The sequence below is a fragment of the Apodemus sylvaticus genome, chromosome 12 (assembly GCF_947179515.1).
Source record: "Apodemus sylvaticus chromosome 12, mApoSyl1.1, whole genome shotgun sequence".
In the NCBI taxonomy this organism is placed as follows: Eukaryota; Metazoa; Chordata; class Mammalia; order Rodentia; family Muridae; genus Apodemus; species Apodemus sylvaticus.
In genome coordinates, this window is record NC_067483.1 from 37,973,532 (window position 1) to 37,991,417 (window position 17,886).

A 17,886-nucleotide genomic window follows, 5' to 3' on the forward strand; every position below is an offset into this window, starting at 1 on the left:
ATAAATAGAAGAGACTTTCAAGATGGTGAAGAGTCTAAACCAAACCCATCATTTTCCATGGGAGGAAAGTGATACTCATGGATCTTGAGGTCACACAAATAGTGGTGAAACAAGTCAAGAACCCAGCTCTCTTGACTGGCAGCCATTTTCTTATTTCATTGTGGTGGTTGCTACATTTCAATCAGCAAGCCCAACTTAGTGACTACAAATACCTAGTGCTGAAAGAGTTAATGGACAATGCGAAGTTGCCCAGAGCACGGAGCTATTCTAAGACAACACATAACAGGAATACCAAGGGTCCATGAACCCAGAGGGAGCAAAGCTGCTGGTGACTAGCGGCGCCAGGAAACATGTTGACACACTGCATGTGGTTACACATGAAAGGCAAGTGAAGAGAAAACAGTTTTGAATCCCACCCATTCTAATTTGGGCCTGGCTCTGGGCACCTACTAGAGGGTTGTGCCATCCCCGGCCACTCTGAAAAAGGACCTTTCAGTTCCTTCATTCTCTATTCTGTGGCTTCAGTTAAAATGTTTTCTGCTGTATAAGAACCATAACAGACATTTTAAAAAGAGAACTGTCAAGGCATAGTAGGTAAGATCCAGGAGGTACTATAGATGATTAGGGTCATTCTGAAATGGAAGATTCGCAATTGGGAACTGAATCCTGTTATCTACCATTTCCAAGCTAGTGTGTGAACTGAATCTTTAGACAGCCAGGCTCCTAAATTCTATAGAGAGCCTTTTCTCTAAGTGACCCCAAATCACCTTTCTTGCACCAAAATTACCTGGAGTGCTTGCTTAAACTGCAAATTGGAGTAAGGCCCAGGAATCTTCCTTTTCAAATAAGCATTCCAGGTACTTCTGCACACTGCAAAAACACTTTAGAACTAATGTTCTTAGAGAAATATTTTTCAATCTATGTGATACAAGTCACTAATGTAGCTGAAATAATAATAGATTTAAAACTAGTATTCTGCTTCCCAACCTCTAAAACTCAGAATACAGTAGAGCTGAATAACAGCTGGCAAGATGGCTAGTGTTTAAGACTGAGTACTGCTCTTGTAGAGGACCCAAGTTTGGACCACAGTACCCTTGTCAGGTAACTCACAACCACCTACCACTCTAGCCTCAGGGCATTCATCTCCCTTTTTGGCTTCCATGGGTACTATACTCATGTGCACATAGCCATACAGACACATTAACTCAATAATATTTTTTAAAAAGAAAATATCACAGTCTATATTGTATATAGCAAAATTTATTTTTGCTTTTGAAAGGGATGTCCTCAGTTAATAATATAAATGTACATTACCTTGTATTTTTCTGTTCTTTTGTTTGGTTTGTTTTGTTAGTTGTTCATTTTAATCAGGGCCTCACTATATAGCTCAGGCTAGCTTAGAATTCACATTCCCCTGCCTCAGTTTCTCCAGTATATAGGTTACATGTACACAATCATGACTGGCACAAATGTATATTTTTATGAGTAGATCTGTGTATTCTAGCTTAAAATAGAATTTAAAAGTTAAGCCAATGGTCCTAAATTCCAGGAGATGATCAGATATCCCAGGTCCTTTTAAGAATCTAAAAATTTTCTTCAAAGTATTTTCTTCCAAAAACAAAGTGAAGGAGAAAGGAGGACAAAAGAAAAGGAATTGAGAGATGGGGCACTGGGACGATGACTCACTGGATAGGAAGTACTTGCTGTGTAAGCACAGGGACCTGAGTTCAGATCCCAGCACACACATAAAAGCTAGGCATGGTGATGCACATCTGTAACCTCAATATTGGAGAAGGTAGAGACAAGTAGATCCTGGAAGCTTGTTTAGCCAGTTAGTCTAGCCAAAAAATCAAGCTCTAGGTTCACAGAGAGGTCTTGTCTTAAACAGACAAACAAATCAGGTAGCAAGTGATAGAGAAAAACACTTAACATTGATCTTTAGGCTCCACACACCATGTATGGAGGTGCACCACCCCACCAACACCATAACCGCATACACACACATACACACACACAAAGGAATCAGGAAGAGAGAGAGACAAATTAAGGGCAAATTTCCTAACTTCCACATAAGCACAGAATTCCTGAGCTGCTGGAAGCCCATTCCCCAAGAACCTCTATTCAGGACAATCCTTACAGGTATTTAGTGTTCTGGTCATAGCAGACATCCCAAGCTGACCACATTTTGCACTATCTTCTTCCTGATGCTCTACAGCTGACAACCACTGTCTTTGTGGTGCATCTGTATGATAAACAGCTCCACTAGGTTGATTTCTTCTTATATTTACAGTGACTAGAAATGCTGAGTCAGACCATCTTCTAAAGAACATGGGAAGAAAGTGGTTGGCAATTTCCAAGAAGAAAGATTTTGAAAATAATGATGTGGGCACAATGTTACTTGTCTCCTAAGTGACACATTTGCTATCTATAGGAAGTCTCTACACACACTTGGCAAGGCAGGCATGCAGTGGGAGGCTCCCTTCTGCCTCCCTATGGATAAAATCAATAGGAGAGCACTTTTGTTCTTAAGTGGGCGACTTCTTCATCATTCAGAGCTGAGTTTCATCTCCTATATGACCAAAAGGACATAAAAAAAAAAAAACCTAAATAGAAGATTCAAAAACAGCAAAATTAGATAAATGTCAGCATCTCCAGCTTGGTTGTCAACAGTGTCATATACAATGGTCTGAATCTATTAACGTGAAGAGAATAAAAATAGAGTGAAAGTTCTGAGAACTAGGCTTTGCTAAGGAAGCAAAGGAAAAATACAAAGTGGTGAAGATTATGAGGGAGGAGGTAAGGGAATGGAGGAATGGAACCTCTTCCAGGACGTGCTACTGAGAAGACTATCCCCCAAAACGATTCTACACTTTCCTGATGCTTTTTAATAATTTGTTTTCAGGCTGTAAAAACCAGCACAGCCTCTGAAGCTTTGAGTCCATCTGTTTTTGAACTTAGATTGCAGAAGATTCAGAACAGCTGGAAATAGCAGCACTGGCCAGGTTACAGCTATCTGGAGGGAAAAGAAATAAAATGAGTGTGTGGGAGGTAGAGGGATGAGCTTAAGTAAGGCATAGGAAGGAGAATCCGAAAGCCATCCTTAAAGAGGAAGATAACCAGGTCAGAATTAGCGTAAGAGTTGTTAAAGACGCCACTATGTCTCAGTGAAGAAAGCTAACAAGGAAAAGCAAGGGGCATCAGAACAGGGAGTTATAGAGAGTCCATGGAGATGTGCCCTAGGCCAGATCAAGACTGCAAAAGGTCCTACATCAAGCATGCGACATGAGCCACTGGCAAATGGTGTGCACAACCACAGCACAAGCCTGAGATTAAAAACTGTATTCTGGTTCTGGCTCCGTAAATGTGTAAGAAGTGATTGCCCAGAATGGGAGGGAGAATATAAACAGGGCCACCCTAAAAGAACCTGGCAAGGGTCCACATCCATAGAATAGCTTGTCCTAGAGTCCCACCTGCTCAGGAATAGGAAGACAGGTACATAGGCAGTCCTTGGGGACATTCGCAATCTGCCTATGACACCACCACTGACTTATGTGAACACCCTTACGTGTCTTTTCTTTTCTTCCTTGTTTTTTGTTTGTTTGTTTTGAAACAGGGTTTCTCTGTGTAGCTCTAGCTGTCATGGAACTCATTCTGTAGACCAAGTTTGCCTAAAAATCAGAGATCTGCCTGCCCCTGCCTCCAAGTGCTGGGATTAAAGGCGTGCGCCATCATGCCAGCACTTCATCAAGCTTTTTCATCTCTCATCAAGAGAAAGATTTGGAAGTGAGAATGTTTATCAAGCTCTCAACCTGGAGAAGAAAAATTAAATATAAACAAAACTGTATTTCAAATATATAATATAGCCACAGTATAAGTCTGATCTTTAAAGGGGAAAGTGGTAAGGAACAGCTTTGGAACATAATGTTTTGGCTGGAGACAAAACCTTGAACACTCTAAGCCACTAGTAACTGGGTCAGTGTTTTTCAGAAGTTTGAGTTAACAAATTTGAAACTATGTTCTGTTCAGTCCAGGAGTAAATAATGAATATGTTATGGGTAATGGGACCAGATTCATCACTGCTCAGAAAAATTCCTACAAATATGCAGAGTGGAGACATTTAAATAGAACATGTGGCAGTAAAACAGAACTGATGATTAACTCGAACTCACAGGCTTTAATACAGGTCTGGGTTAATGACGGTTGAGCTTAATTTTTTTTTTTTTTTTTTACTTCATAATGGTGTCTAAGCAATTAGCATTCAATAGAAACTATATTTTGAATTTTGAATTTTAATCTCTTCCTGGTTAGCTATATGAAGTATGACTCTCTTTTGTGATTCTGGTCAGTGGCCACCATGTGATCACAAGTGTAAATAATATACTTGTTACATTGCTAAGTTATGAAGCTTATTAAGTGTATTAAACGCACTTTCAGCTTACATTTCCAGCTTTCAAACAATTTATCAGAATACAGTCCTGTCATAAGCAGAAGAGCATCTAAATATAAATGGAGGAAAAAATAGAAGTACTTGGGTATTGGTTTCTGGACTTAGCATCTGTCTACTACTACCTTTGCTGACACCAACTCTAAATAGTTTAAAACTCCAGTAAAAAATAGCACGCATAAGCAACTGCTGTTTCTAGATTTAATTCCATACTAAATGCAACCTGGACTCGCTAAAGAAATGGCTTTCTAGAGCAGAAACAAAAAAAATTCAGTCTGAGCCTGGACCATCTTATGTCATACAGTAAGAAAATACTCAACAAAATGATAGGGAGACATGTCATAAGGCCACAGGATCCAGTCTGACTGACTCCAGCAATCAAGTATAGGACACCCTGAACATGAAGGTAAATAAAAATATTCAGATCATAAACTACTAAAGGAAATAGATATCTACCAGTTCACATTGATATAAGACAAGACCAAAAAAAAAAAAAAATGGATGTGGTGGGAAATCACTACTTCTACAAAATCCCACCTGGAAAATGTAAACAGAGTTAGAGGAAATGGGAAAATGATTTTTTGATAACCATCCTCCAAATACTAGTAGCTGAGTACCAAAACTACTAGTATTTATATACAGATGAAAAGAATGTCTCCACATGTCCTTCAATTTCAAAGCACAGACAGAATAGCTTTAAGAATTATATCAAAAATAGAGAAACTTGAAAGATACCACTTTACCATACAAGTAACAGAGTATATCACCAGTAAGTGACATGGCACACTGAGAAAACCATGACAGCAACCTCTTACCAACACGTGTTACCTGAATCAATCACAGATGATATCATCAGAAGATCAGAAATAGAAAATTAAGGGTGGTGGTAATGCTTGCCTTTAGTCTGAGCACTCAGGAAGCAGAGGCATGTGAATCTCTGAGTTTGATGCCAGCCTGGTCCAGGATGGCCATCATTATACAGAAAAACCTTGTTTCAAAACAACAGCAGCAACAACAAAAACAAACAAAAAGAATTCATTCTAGAAATAGCAAATTAAGTAGTAATTTTTGGGTCAAATGTTCAAAAAAAAGTCAGTGTAATAAAAGACATTTAGAGACAAAACAACTTAAGACCTATACAATTTGAACTTTCCTTTTCAAATAATTGGTAAAATTCGGATGGCCATTGATTAGGTATTATGGTGATCTTCATGGTCTGATTTTGACAAGTACACTGTGATTATGTTAGAAAATAATGACCGCTTTAGTAGATACCCACTGAAGTTCATAGGGGTAAAAGAGTACCATGCCTGCAAACTTACTCTGAAGCACTTCAGGAAAGCAAGTACTGTAAGTTACATATGAAAAGTCAGAGAAGTATGTAAAGTAAATGTATGCTATATTAACCTTACTTTCAATGTGGATAAAATGATTTTTGATATTTTTGATTATTCTTACATCTTTCTATAATTATAAAATATGTCAAAATAAAAAAAATATCAAGGATTCGCTTCTGGAAGAAAGTGAAGCTGTTTTCTTCATCTCTCCTCTGGCAGTAAGTATATATCACTTTGCCTTTTCATATAAGCCTATTTCCCACATGGCACCATGAGCCTCCTGCAAAAAAGGGGAGGTCAGTCATCTCTACGACTCTAGAACCTGGGCAGAATCTGCACAGAATATTCACTTTTGATGATGAAATGAAGCCAAGTATTTATTCAAGTGCCTAAAAGCATCCCTCAACATTCCTGGTTCCTCATCTTGAACTCTATGCCTTATCAGAACACAAAAATGTACACACACACACACACACACACACTATTTCACATTAATCAGTATCCTCCATTAATTAAAGTGTCAGCTTAAACATCTAGTTATATTTCATTCTTGGCAGATCCCTAGCATACAGTAAGTGTTCATTAATGTTTGCTTTAAAAATAAGCCAACTGGGAAATACTACTTATTTCCTAAGCTTCTGGACAAAACAGCCAGTGACCTGCTTTCCAGAATTATTATTAACAATATAAGAGTATTGTTAATAACCCCCAAACAACAAATGGTTTTAACCAAAGATTTTGAAAACAGTTGTTTCTGGCTAACTAGAGTGGTACAAACATTTGTCCAAACTGATATATTATCTTTTCTTCATTTGATTAAAGGTGAGAACCTTTCTAATCATATTATAATTTTATATTATATACTGCAGACATATATTTTCCTTACTGTATCATGAAGTATAAGAGTTTTAGACACTCATCTTGCTTAGTATATGTACTTGGAGTTTGGATGATAGGGATAAAGAAAAGGCAGCCCTCAGGGTTGGAAATGAGGCAGAACACCTGCTTAGCTATGTGCATATGTGCTATGTGCATAGGTTACAGCGCCACAAAAAGAAGGGAGGAAAAAGAGGGGCAGAGCTGAAACTGCAGAATGTAGATAGTCATTCTTACTATCTACAACTGATGGTGATTAATGATGTAATGGGAATCTCACAAAAGCAGCACTGAGGAAGTACAAAAAATAAGCTCAGAATCCAAGACAAGTGCCACGTGGTGGTACATGCCTGCAATCCCAGGACTCAAGTAGCTGAGGAAGGACCATGGGTTCAAGAGTGAGATGCTGACCTTAAAAAAAAAATCCTAGAAAAGCCCATAATCCAGAAATCTGTACATTGTAAGATTCAAACTCCTTTGAAGGTACTAATGCAAGTCTACGCAGTGCAGATGTCAGAATATGTTGTGGTAGGAAGGGCACACATTTCTATCCATACAAGGAAGGGGCTAACAAAGTCACATGTACAAATGAGCAAGCTTGAAGGGGAGGAAGGCAGGAAATCAATACGCCTTTGAAGCTCGGCCTTTCCTAACTGCGCCTGCTTCCCTGGGTACCTCCCTCTCTCTCTTCAGAGTCCATTCAATAGCGCTTTATGTTCCAAGGAAATCTGTCAGAGGCATTTCCACCTGTACATTGCAAAATCAGTCCCTTACAACTTCCTCCTTTTGCTGAATCCCCAAGCCACTGCCTATAAATTCAAAGAATTTCAAGCATCAACAGAAACCTCAACCTCCACCCCTAGAACTTAGTTAGGAACATCTGTTGTTTACAAAGGTTCAGACTGAGAGCTGCCAGACTTGTTCTACAACCTCTACTTTAACACCAGAGGCTGCCAGGGAGGGATGTCTGAATTTCATGCAAGGCTGCCCTGTTCCAATCGCTTAAGCAGAAATAGGTTAATACAGCACAGCATCTTGCCACCGAATACAATCCTAGCTTGTTTGGTTCATTCTAATCCTGAGTCCTTAACTAGTGTGCCAAAAATGTTAAGATGCAAACCTGTTTCATTGATCCTTCCGGAATGTCAAACCCAAGGGGCAGTGCGGCAGTTAAGTAGAAGAAACAGAAGCTAACAAAATAAAATTGTCTTGCTGCAATGAAAAAATCCAAACTCTTTTTTTTCCTCAACCTCCTTAAATCTTTCATTAATACTGAGCCTTTCTCTCATGATTCTATATCTTCTCACAGTAGGATACTTCAGCACAGCACAGAACTTAGATATTAAAATCTTTACTTCAATTAACATGGGACCAAATTTAATTGAGAACATAATTGTGCTATCTTCTACCTTTCTGTGACTGAACCAAGCATGAGTCCTTTCCTGAATATTCCACCTTCCCTCCCTTCTCAGGAACTACTGGTACCTGCTTTAAATAGGATTCTATTTTTAGATTCATGTGCCTGTGTGGATATGTGCTATTATTCTCTTACAGCCTATTTGGTTTTCCCAAATCAACAATAAAAAATAAAGTATAGCAGAAGCCATCTTTTCTTCTTATCTTGGAAGCCCTCCCACCTCACACAGTCAGCTCCCAATACCAAGGCATGGCTTTTGTCTTTAAAAGAGAACTGGGTCAAAGACAATGCATCTAATTGGTTGTGAGGCTGTGAGTTTTTAAGAGTTAAAGATCCAGAGATGGAGCTACATACTGCTCCCTGGGTTTACTGCAATACTTCTAGGAGTAGAGACTCCTGTAATTTCCCTGTACTGCTGTCAAAGGGCATGCTGCTGCCTGTGGAATTAAAAGCTTGAAGTGTGGTCTGCTGACCCTTTAGTGTCAGATCCTAGGAAGCATAGGAAGCTCTTGGGAGTCCAGCATCGTCCCAAATGCTCATAAAAGCATGTTTCGCTGTTGACCTGCCCTCTATCATTCTCTATCCCAGGAGGATGAAGTAAAGCCATTAAAGTACAAATGTGGAAGCTTCCTGAGACCTGGAACCCAGTAACCATATTCTGTTTCCCGCATGGCTAACTCACTGCTGCACTGGCCTGCTGGTCTCCATGGAAAGCACTGTGGAGGCTGAACAGAAATGGTCTGGTCGTCTACCTACTCAGGTCTCACTGCACTTTGCAGAAAACTCAATAGTTTTTTGCTATATTCTTCTGAGATGGTGGTAATTCTATCAGCTAATTTCTACTGAGTACCTACTAAGTGCAGGTGCTAGCCTAGTACTTCCCATACTATATCGAATCATGAGAACAACCCTTTAAGGTAATACTCCACACTTCAGAGATGTGGAAACTAAGGCTGAAAGGGGTTTAATGACTAGTTCAAGGTCACGCAGCTAGAGATCAAGTTTAGACTCAAGTTTACCTGGTTCAAAGCTGGGGGGGGGGGGGCTTTTTTGTTTTGTTTTTCTACTAAATTGCAAAACTTTCCAAAAAGCTTGCACCAAAATTATTTTTCAGTTCCAAAGACTGGTCAAACAACCTGTCTTGCCTACACTCAAGTTTCTTATCTTCTGATGATTCCCATCCTCCTCTATCCGTGTGTAAGGAGCCCTCCCAACACTTTTCATTTTTCATTGTCCCCTGAGAGTTCCATGTGCGCTTTACTCACCTTTCAACTCTTCCCAGATCCATCTATTCCTGTCCCTAGCCACCCAACTTGGCATCGTTTTTTTTTTTTTTAAACTCAAGACTAATTTGTGCTGTGCTGCCCAAATATTCTTGGATGTATGGTCTTCACTGGAGCATGGATAACTTACTAGGAGCTACATTCAGAGAACACTGAATCTCCCTCTTTCAGCAGCAAACTACTACCAACAGCTTCATGGCAAAGGGAGGGATTTTGTGTCCAGCTCCCATCTCCACGTTGGGGCTTGGAGTGATTTGGTCTGCAGAGGCCTTGTATATATTGCCACAACTGTCTTGAGTTCAGATGTGCAGCTGTCCTGTGTCTAGGAGATACTGTTTTCTTGTCAGCATCCTTTGGCTCTTACATTCTTTCCAGCCACTTTTCTGCAGTGATCCCTGAGCTTTAGAAGGAGGGAATGCAGAATATATGCTTCACTTAGGACTGAGCATTCTGCGGTTTCTTCTTCCTTTGCCAGCTGTTAACACCATCTTTAAAAAGGACTGACCATCACCTAAAGTTCTATATGGAATGGCCTAGTGGAAAACATACCAAGGAATTTCCTGTTAATTTCTCAATAAAAAAGTAACTTGAGCCACAGGGAAGGGAAGCCAATCCATGCTAACACCAGATGCTGCTACATCTGGGCAAAACTTTCCTGGGGGAAACAAACAATTGCCAAATATGTCCAAAATGAATGAATGATGTGCAAGTACCAGGAAGTCAGGGAGTGCTCCCTTCTAGCAATTTTATCTTTCCTATTGCTGCCCTCCTTAGGTGATCCCATACTCAAGGAGACTCTGTTTTCTCTGGTTCTCCACTTTTCTCTGACTTTTAACCAGAGCTATAATGTTCTCTATGGCCAGCTGACTCTGCTTTTTAAACCAACACCATCTTGTGAGAGTAGCAAATAGCTTTGAAGTTGACTTTGAGGGAAGACTCCACTAGCAGAAAAAAAGGAAAGTACCTACAGGAACTTGCACATACATAGGCTAGGCCTAAGACCAAGAACATGGACTCTACAAGAATTTTAATTAAGTATGCACTTACTCTTTCACTGAAGGGAGTGCTGAAAGTTGAATATCTATCAAATTCTATTATTTTATATTTTTTTGTATGTTTGAGTACTTTACCTGCCTTTGTCTATATATTATGTGTGTGCCTAATGGCCCAGATCCATTGGGACAGCAATTACAGAGGTTGTGAGCTATCATGTAGGTGGTGGGAACGGAAGCTGGGTCCTCTGGAAGAACAACCAGTGCTCTTAACTGCTGAGCCAACTCTCTAGCCTCTACTAGTCCATGAGATCCCAAGGCCAGGTTCTCCTGTGACCTTCCCAAGAGTAACAACTCACAGATGTCAAGTAGGCAGAGTTCCTTTGCATGTGCCCACCTCCATGTACTGCTAACTTAATGTTAGCAAAAATGAAATATTGGGGTTTATTTGGGGGGGGTGTTCCTAAGTTAAGGTCCCTTTAATTTCTTTGGGCTCCTTCCTCTGAGAGTCTAAAACATGATTTTAAAATGTCCAAAAAATATTTACTAAGGAGAAGGAAAAGATGGGAAAATATTGACAACAGGCTACAAAATAGCATAAGGTCTGTGTAAGGAGCACAGCAGGATAGCCAAGCATAGTGTTTCTCTAAAACTCCACATGGGGTAGGGGTGGGGAGAGAAACTACCTCAATTTTAAAACAAAGACATTAGTTATTAAAAGCAGGAGATCAAAACCAAATGAGCTGAAAAGTAATTTACAGCAAGCCTGGTGAAAGAAAAAAAGAAAAGAAAAGCCAGCACATTATTAATTAGAATCCTTCAGAATCCTGTGGGGCAATATTAACACAAATTCCACTTAAAGAGACAATCAAAGGCTCAACAACAAATAGGAATACATTTATGCTCTTCAAAGAGTCAAAGAAAATGCCAAAACATCTTCCATAGGAAGGCTTCCTACTGTCACATAAGATTTTATCTCCACTTTTAATCAAGCAATGCTGTAACAATCAGGAGACAGGGAGGCCACATTACCAGCAGAAGGTAGAATGGAATAATCAGTCTAGTTGTCTGTAGCTTCCCTCACCGTCTGGGGCAGCAGGATGGGACCATCAGGTCAGATTTTACATGAGTCATGCTGTATGGGCTTTAATGAGTATATCTTCACTGAGCCATGTGGGGAAGGACAAAAGGTGAACAGGAACAAAGAACAGAAAGCAGTTACAGGGTGATAGTGTAATGACTTCCAGGGGAAATTTATTTCCCAAAAGAAGATGAAAATAAGGTGTTCTGCAACATTTGCCCCTAAATGCAGCTACTTAAAACTGTAACAGAATAACCATCCTAACCTAGGATGAATGGCTGAAATGGAGTCAGAGTAAGAGACTGGCCTGCAAAAGGGTAGGATGAATCCATGTGAACTGTCTTCAGCCCTGGCCAACCTGCTCCATCCCAAGTTGAATAAACTCCACGTCCCAGAGCGGGATCTCCCCGAGCTGCTGCTGGCAGCTGTTCTCCTGGCAGCACAGGCAGACAAATTCATGGCATTACTGGGCCAACAGCTGCTACAGCTCTGGGGAAGTGACAAGTGCCTGCTGAGAACGAGCTATTCTGGGACCAGTCACAGAGTCAGCAAAATTGAGGCTACAGTTTGCTGGTTGAATGAAGATACAGTACACTTCTTACTCCAAAGTTTAGAAAACCAAAAAGTGCTTTCTCTGTCCCAGCTTGTTTGACTCAGGTGATTCTTGCCTTTACATTCAGCTATATTTCTATTCCCAAGAGCATGACTTTCATTTTGGCTCATATTACTACCATCACCACTGGGCTACCCTATCTCCCTACTATGTCCTTTTATATAGGCTCTTTGTTTCTTTCCTTTTAAAATGATTTATTTATTTTAATTTTCTTTGCATTGCTGTTTTGCCTGCGTGTATGCGTGTGGTGTGTGTATGAGGTTGCCAAATCCCCTGGATCGAGAGTTACAGACAGTTGTGAGCTGCCATGAGGATGCTAGGAATTGAACCCAGGTCCTCTGAAAGAGCCAGTGCCCATAACCACTGAGACATCTCCTCAGCTACAATCATCTAGGTCCTTTCTAATGCATGGACATAATTCAGTTCCTTGCTCAGAAATTGTCAGTGGTTCCTCTATACTTATAGAACAAAGCCCTTACTCTATTGGCTAATATTTATAAACGTCTATAATCTTCTGGCTTACCAACTTTTCCAGGCTTACTCAATATTATAGTTCTAATTCATATTGTTCAGAAAAGCAGATAAGTTACCCACCAGCCATGGTTTTCTCACCTCAGGGCTGTTGGTAAAACTATTCTCTATCTAAAATGCTTCATTCTCCAATTTCTTCCATTGTGTCACTTTTATTAAATATTTAAGAAAAATACACAGCCTTGGTGGTCTTACTTTTCCACCCTAACCATTGAACTTCTGAAAGGCTCTCTTCCTAGGCCTCCAACCAGAACAAACTACTCTTTTCTGTGCACTCTGTATGATGGGGTGGCATTGTTCTTTCATACACCTGTCCTTCCACACACCAGGAAACTTGGGCAATGTTATAAACATTGTCCCTCAATGCATTTCCCCTTCTATAGTGACAGAAACTCTACTTTCTAGGTCACCCAAATTAATAAGTATATTGTCTAGGCCCCCTAACAGTGTAGATAACCATGTGATTGTTCTGTCCGCCTGGATGAGTCAAAGACATGTATGTGCTGCTTCCAGACTATGCTTTTAAAGAATAAAGACATGTTTCCCTCTTGCCCTGTTGCTTTTCCCAATGGGTGAAATGGGACACAGTGACAATGAGCTACTTTGGGCTATACAGCAATGGACAATACTGTAGGGGTTAGATAAGGAGCCTGACACAGTACTGACTGGTTAATAGACTGTTATGTATAGAAAACTCTGCACCTGTCTTATATAAGCTAATATTACTTAAAGTCTCCTATAGCAGCCACACCTATCTCAATCAAACTAGTCATGCCTAAAATGTCTTTTCTGTATCAAAAGAAAGGAAAAAAAGTATGCAAACAAGCAAGCAAGCAAGAACAGATCAAAAATGAAAAGGCCAATTTTTTTCATGCTACCTACAAAATAGCAACACAGTTGCAGGAGCACAGCTGTCTCTGCAATAATGCTTATAGTACACTAACATCTGAGCACTTGGTTATCTTTCATAACACAGGCAGGAGAGGGAAATAGGAAAATGAAGGTTCCACTGCAGTGTTAAACTGAAAAGCAGAGGCCCCATCACTGCATTAGTGAGACAAGACAGAAGTTAGCCACTTCCGTGGATTCTTCAGATGCTCGCTAGGGTTATCATCTTATCCTTATTAAATGCATTTGTCCATATGACTCCTCCGAAGTCACTTCTAGTACACTGTACCATGTAAGTGTGCTATTGTGTGACCATTTTTGACCTATAGAAACCAGCAATTCATATGTTCCATTCTGAGAGAAGAAAGCATTTTGCCTTCAAGCTTTTTTTAAAAAAAGATTTATTTTATTTATTTATTTATTTGTGTGTGTGTGTGTGTGTGTGTGTGTGTTGTGACTGAGTGCAGTGGCCATAGAGGCCAGAAGAGGGCAAGAACACAATGTGGATCCTCTCTAGAGCAATAAGTACCTTAAACCACTAGGCCATCCTTCCAGCCTTCGGGCTCATCTTACTCTGCTCTGCTTCTCTCAGAATGCCTTGAGCCCAAGATTATTAGTAAGAAACTGCTGAAACTGACTCGATCAACCTACTCCTTCAAACATTTCTAGCTCCCTGAGACACAGGACCCTCCCTCCTGCCTGGGAGGAGGGACCAACTTTCTTTTCTTTCTTTTTGTTTTTTGGATTTGGTTTGTTTTTTTTTTTTTTCCAAGACAGGGTTTCTCTGTGTCGCCCTGGCTGTCCTGGAACACACTCTGTAGACCAGGCTGGCCTCGAACTCAGAAATCTGCCTGCCTCTGCCTCCCAGAGTGCTGGGATTAAAGGCGTGCGCCACCACTGCCCGGCTGGGACCAACTTTCTTACTCATTCTTTTTAGGCACTTTCCTTTCTCCTAGCAAAAATGTTTACTACCTCCCAGCACTGGGAGATCTCCTAAGCCTTCAGTTTATTTACTTTTTGGTTCTTCTTCTCTCATCTACATTTACAATATCGTTTACACTAAAGATTTCAATAGATATCCCCACTCAAAACCACTTGGCTCATCAGTACCACATCTTAACTTGGGAACCTAAAATCCTTACAATGCCTCAAACTCCACATGCTCAAAGCAGCGTCACTATTTAAAACACCCATTTCCTCCGTGCCTGCATGTTTATAAAAGACACCACAATTATTCTGGTTTCCATGTTAGAGACACCAGATTACTTCTGACCAGTCCAATTTTTTTTATTTAATCAGTTATCAATCTTATTTACTTTCTCAAATAACTCTTGAACAGTGCTATCATATAAGACTAAAATATCCACCAAAGGCTTGTGTGTTAAAGGCCTGTTTACTGCTATGGTACTATTGGACAGCAGCAGATTCTTTGGGAGGTAGGACCTAGGAAAAGGAGGTTAGTATACTGGGGGAATTTTCCTTGACGGACTGGTAGCCCCATCCTCTCTCTGCTTCTTGACCATCACAAAGGAACAGGCCTCCTCCACATGCTCTTGTCACAAGCTCCTCAAAATAGGATCAAACAACTATGGACTGAGAACCTCTGGAACCGTGAGGCAAGAGAACTTTTCTCCTCATAGTTTATTTGTCTTAGTTATCTGGTCACAGTAACCAAGAGCTGACTAACACAAATACATGCCTATTGTTCCATTTCATATGCTATCCAATTCTACATGCGCTACCCCCAAACTTAATATTCTTCTCTTGGATTTAAATACACACACACACACACACACACACACACAAACAAACAAACAAACAAAATTTTGCCCACACTTTTTTTGGGTCTGTCTCTCAACATAATATCCTCAGAGGCTCATTACCACAGAGCATATCAAATGTGAAACTCTAGACTTGCTGTCAAAGCATTATCCTTTGGGGCCCATTCTACTTACTTAACCTTGTTTTTCACTGCGTTTGAAAATATCTGTTTTCTTTTATCTCTATTAAAGCCCCTTTCCTACATAGTTTATAGTCCTTTTCCCTGTTAACTGAGTATTCCAAAGCTTATCTTATTCCCAGAGGAACCAACACAAAGCACAGTACCTAGCAGGAATGAAAGGGGGGCTAACAACTGGATTATTACTCTGAGTAAGACAGGAATAAGCTGGAATACATCAAACATAAAGTAATGGTCAAAGGACTAGAAACAGCCCCCTCTCCAGTCCTTGAACCACCTGCATTACACATTCACAGCACTCACCTCAACTTCAAATTACCTGATTGCAATTTGTTTACTCCCCTCCTCCTCATCCTAATTAAAATGCCACGTGGAAAGCAAATGCTTGCTCTCTGCCATATCTCAAGGCACTTTGAAGGAGTTCAAGGAATGTGTAATAAGATATTATTTGCATGAGTGTGTAGGAAATCTTCCCTTTGAGGATAGCTAGGAAGAGGAAGGGAATTGGTAGGAGTAGGAGGGAGCAGGAGAGGGTAGTATGGTGGTATGGTAGTGGTGGGAGTAAATACAACTGAAATACAGTATATACATGCATATATGTCATAATGAAATCTACTATTAGCCATATATATAATAACACACACACACACACACACACACACACACACACACACACACACACCTCTTAGACCAGTGGCTGACATACAGGAAAAGGTATAAAACTCATTAGCTTGGCTCCCCATTTGTTTTTATCTGTTTTAGAAAAACAACTGCCCATTTAAGAGTAATGTGAAAAAGAAAGAATTCTTGAGGGCTTTCACTAACTTTAGAATCAATCTGGATCTAAGCTTTGCCCCCTGCTTCCCTGTATGCTAGACCTCACTCTCAAAGTTTCTGAAAGCAATTTGCATCAAGTCCCTACTTAAATTGCTGGTCCTTGGTGCTTCGTGTCTTGGCTAGAAAGCGTTCGGCTAGCTTCTCCAGATTTCGAGAATAGTCCATCTCAATCTCTGCCTTCTTGCGGAAGAAGTCCTGCAGGTCCTGCAACAGCTGCACCCGGAGCTCACACTGCTGATCTAGGCATTTCATCTGCTCTGTGAGCTGAGCCCGGATCTCTGCAAGAAAACAAAAGAATGAGGTCAGACAGACAGCTCTAAACATACACCGCACACACGGATACTTACCTGCCTTCCATTCATTTGTTCCCTGGACCCTGGGTTATCAACGTTCTTAATAAATAGCCTGTGAAATTGGCCCTATATATGAGGTACTTCTAAAAACCTCTAACATCTCTTTTTGGACCATGGAAGACTATTAGTGGCCAAGAATCTGTTCAATTAGTTAGAATAAGTTGTATATGAGACAAAATAACATTCAGTCTTAAATATTTATAAAGCAATTTACTGTAGCTAACACCATCAAGAATTTGGATTCTTTTCTGGCCAGAAACCCAAATGAAGAATCGGGTGAATTATGCTAACCCATTTTAAAGACTGAATACTGAGTATTAAAGAAGACAAACTATTAAATCCCAGAAAGCTGGGATTCAAATCCAGGCAAATGACTAACTTTAGTTTTTACATATTTCCTTATCATTTCAAAACGTTTTCCAGCAACTATGAAGCAGAGTAAGGGCCATTATATTTTCATGGAGATAGAAAGATGCCTTTCTAAGGTCAAATAGCAGCAACCAAGAACAAAATATTCATCATGGCTTCTAGAAAATCACATTTAAATTCAATTGGTTTCATAGTTTTCAATATCACACACAGAATGTGAATCTTCAAGAACCTATCTTTAGAGGTGGAGGAACAGCAAAAATAGTTATGATGATGATGAGGGTGATGATGATAAGCTGCCTTAGATCTTTTTACTCATTTGCCATTTGTTCTACCCTTACCTGCCTCCTAGTCTCTCTGTCGGAGGTAGAACTCTGTCCAATTATGCCCCTGCTTGGCGGAGCCCTACCCAGTCCTGCACTAGCAATGCTATCACTATGGAACCACAGCAACTGGCAGCTTCAGATGCAACTGGATCTGTCTTGAATACAATACTACATGTTTTACTGATAAGAGATTTGGCATTCGTGGCAAACAGCCTGCCAACACTGGACAGCTTTCTTGCCCAGAGTAGGCACACAGCATAGGTCCAGCTTAGCTTACATCCAGTCCCCATTAGCATCAAAATAGAGCCATTGTTCTCATCCCCTTTCTCTGCCAGCACACTCACCTCCAAGCATGCCTCCACCTGGAGATTGAAAGGAAGGATCTATATTATGGCACATGCTTCATTTCCCATAGCAGTGGCAGATGGGGAAGGAGAGGAGTAAAGTTTTCATCTGAGCCCTAGATGAAATTTTAGTATAAGGGCCATGATACTGAAATTTTTGTAAGCACTCCTTTCTTAAAGCAACAAGGATTGAAAAGGTGCACTGGGTTTTGCCTTAGAATACTTAAAATCCAAA

At 40.2% G+C, this 17,886-nt stretch overlaps 1 protein-coding gene across 5 annotated transcripts in view; it reads right to left on the reverse strand.

Annotated features, from left to right (window-relative positions):
• The window catches only part of Srgap2 (SLIT-ROBO Rho GTPase activating protein 2), a 248,152-nt gene that overhangs the window by 140,296 nt on the left and 89,970 nt on the right, over window positions 1–17,886 (reverse strand). For all 5 annotated transcript variants that reach the window (XM_052201078.1, XM_052201076.1, XM_052201077.1 and 2 more), the window contains exon 3: window positions 16,345–16,537. In XM_052201078.1, the coding sequence (XP_052057038.1) occupies window positions 16,345–16,537 (193 nt within the window). The remainder of the gene's footprint in view (window positions 1–16,344; window positions 16,538–17,886) is intronic.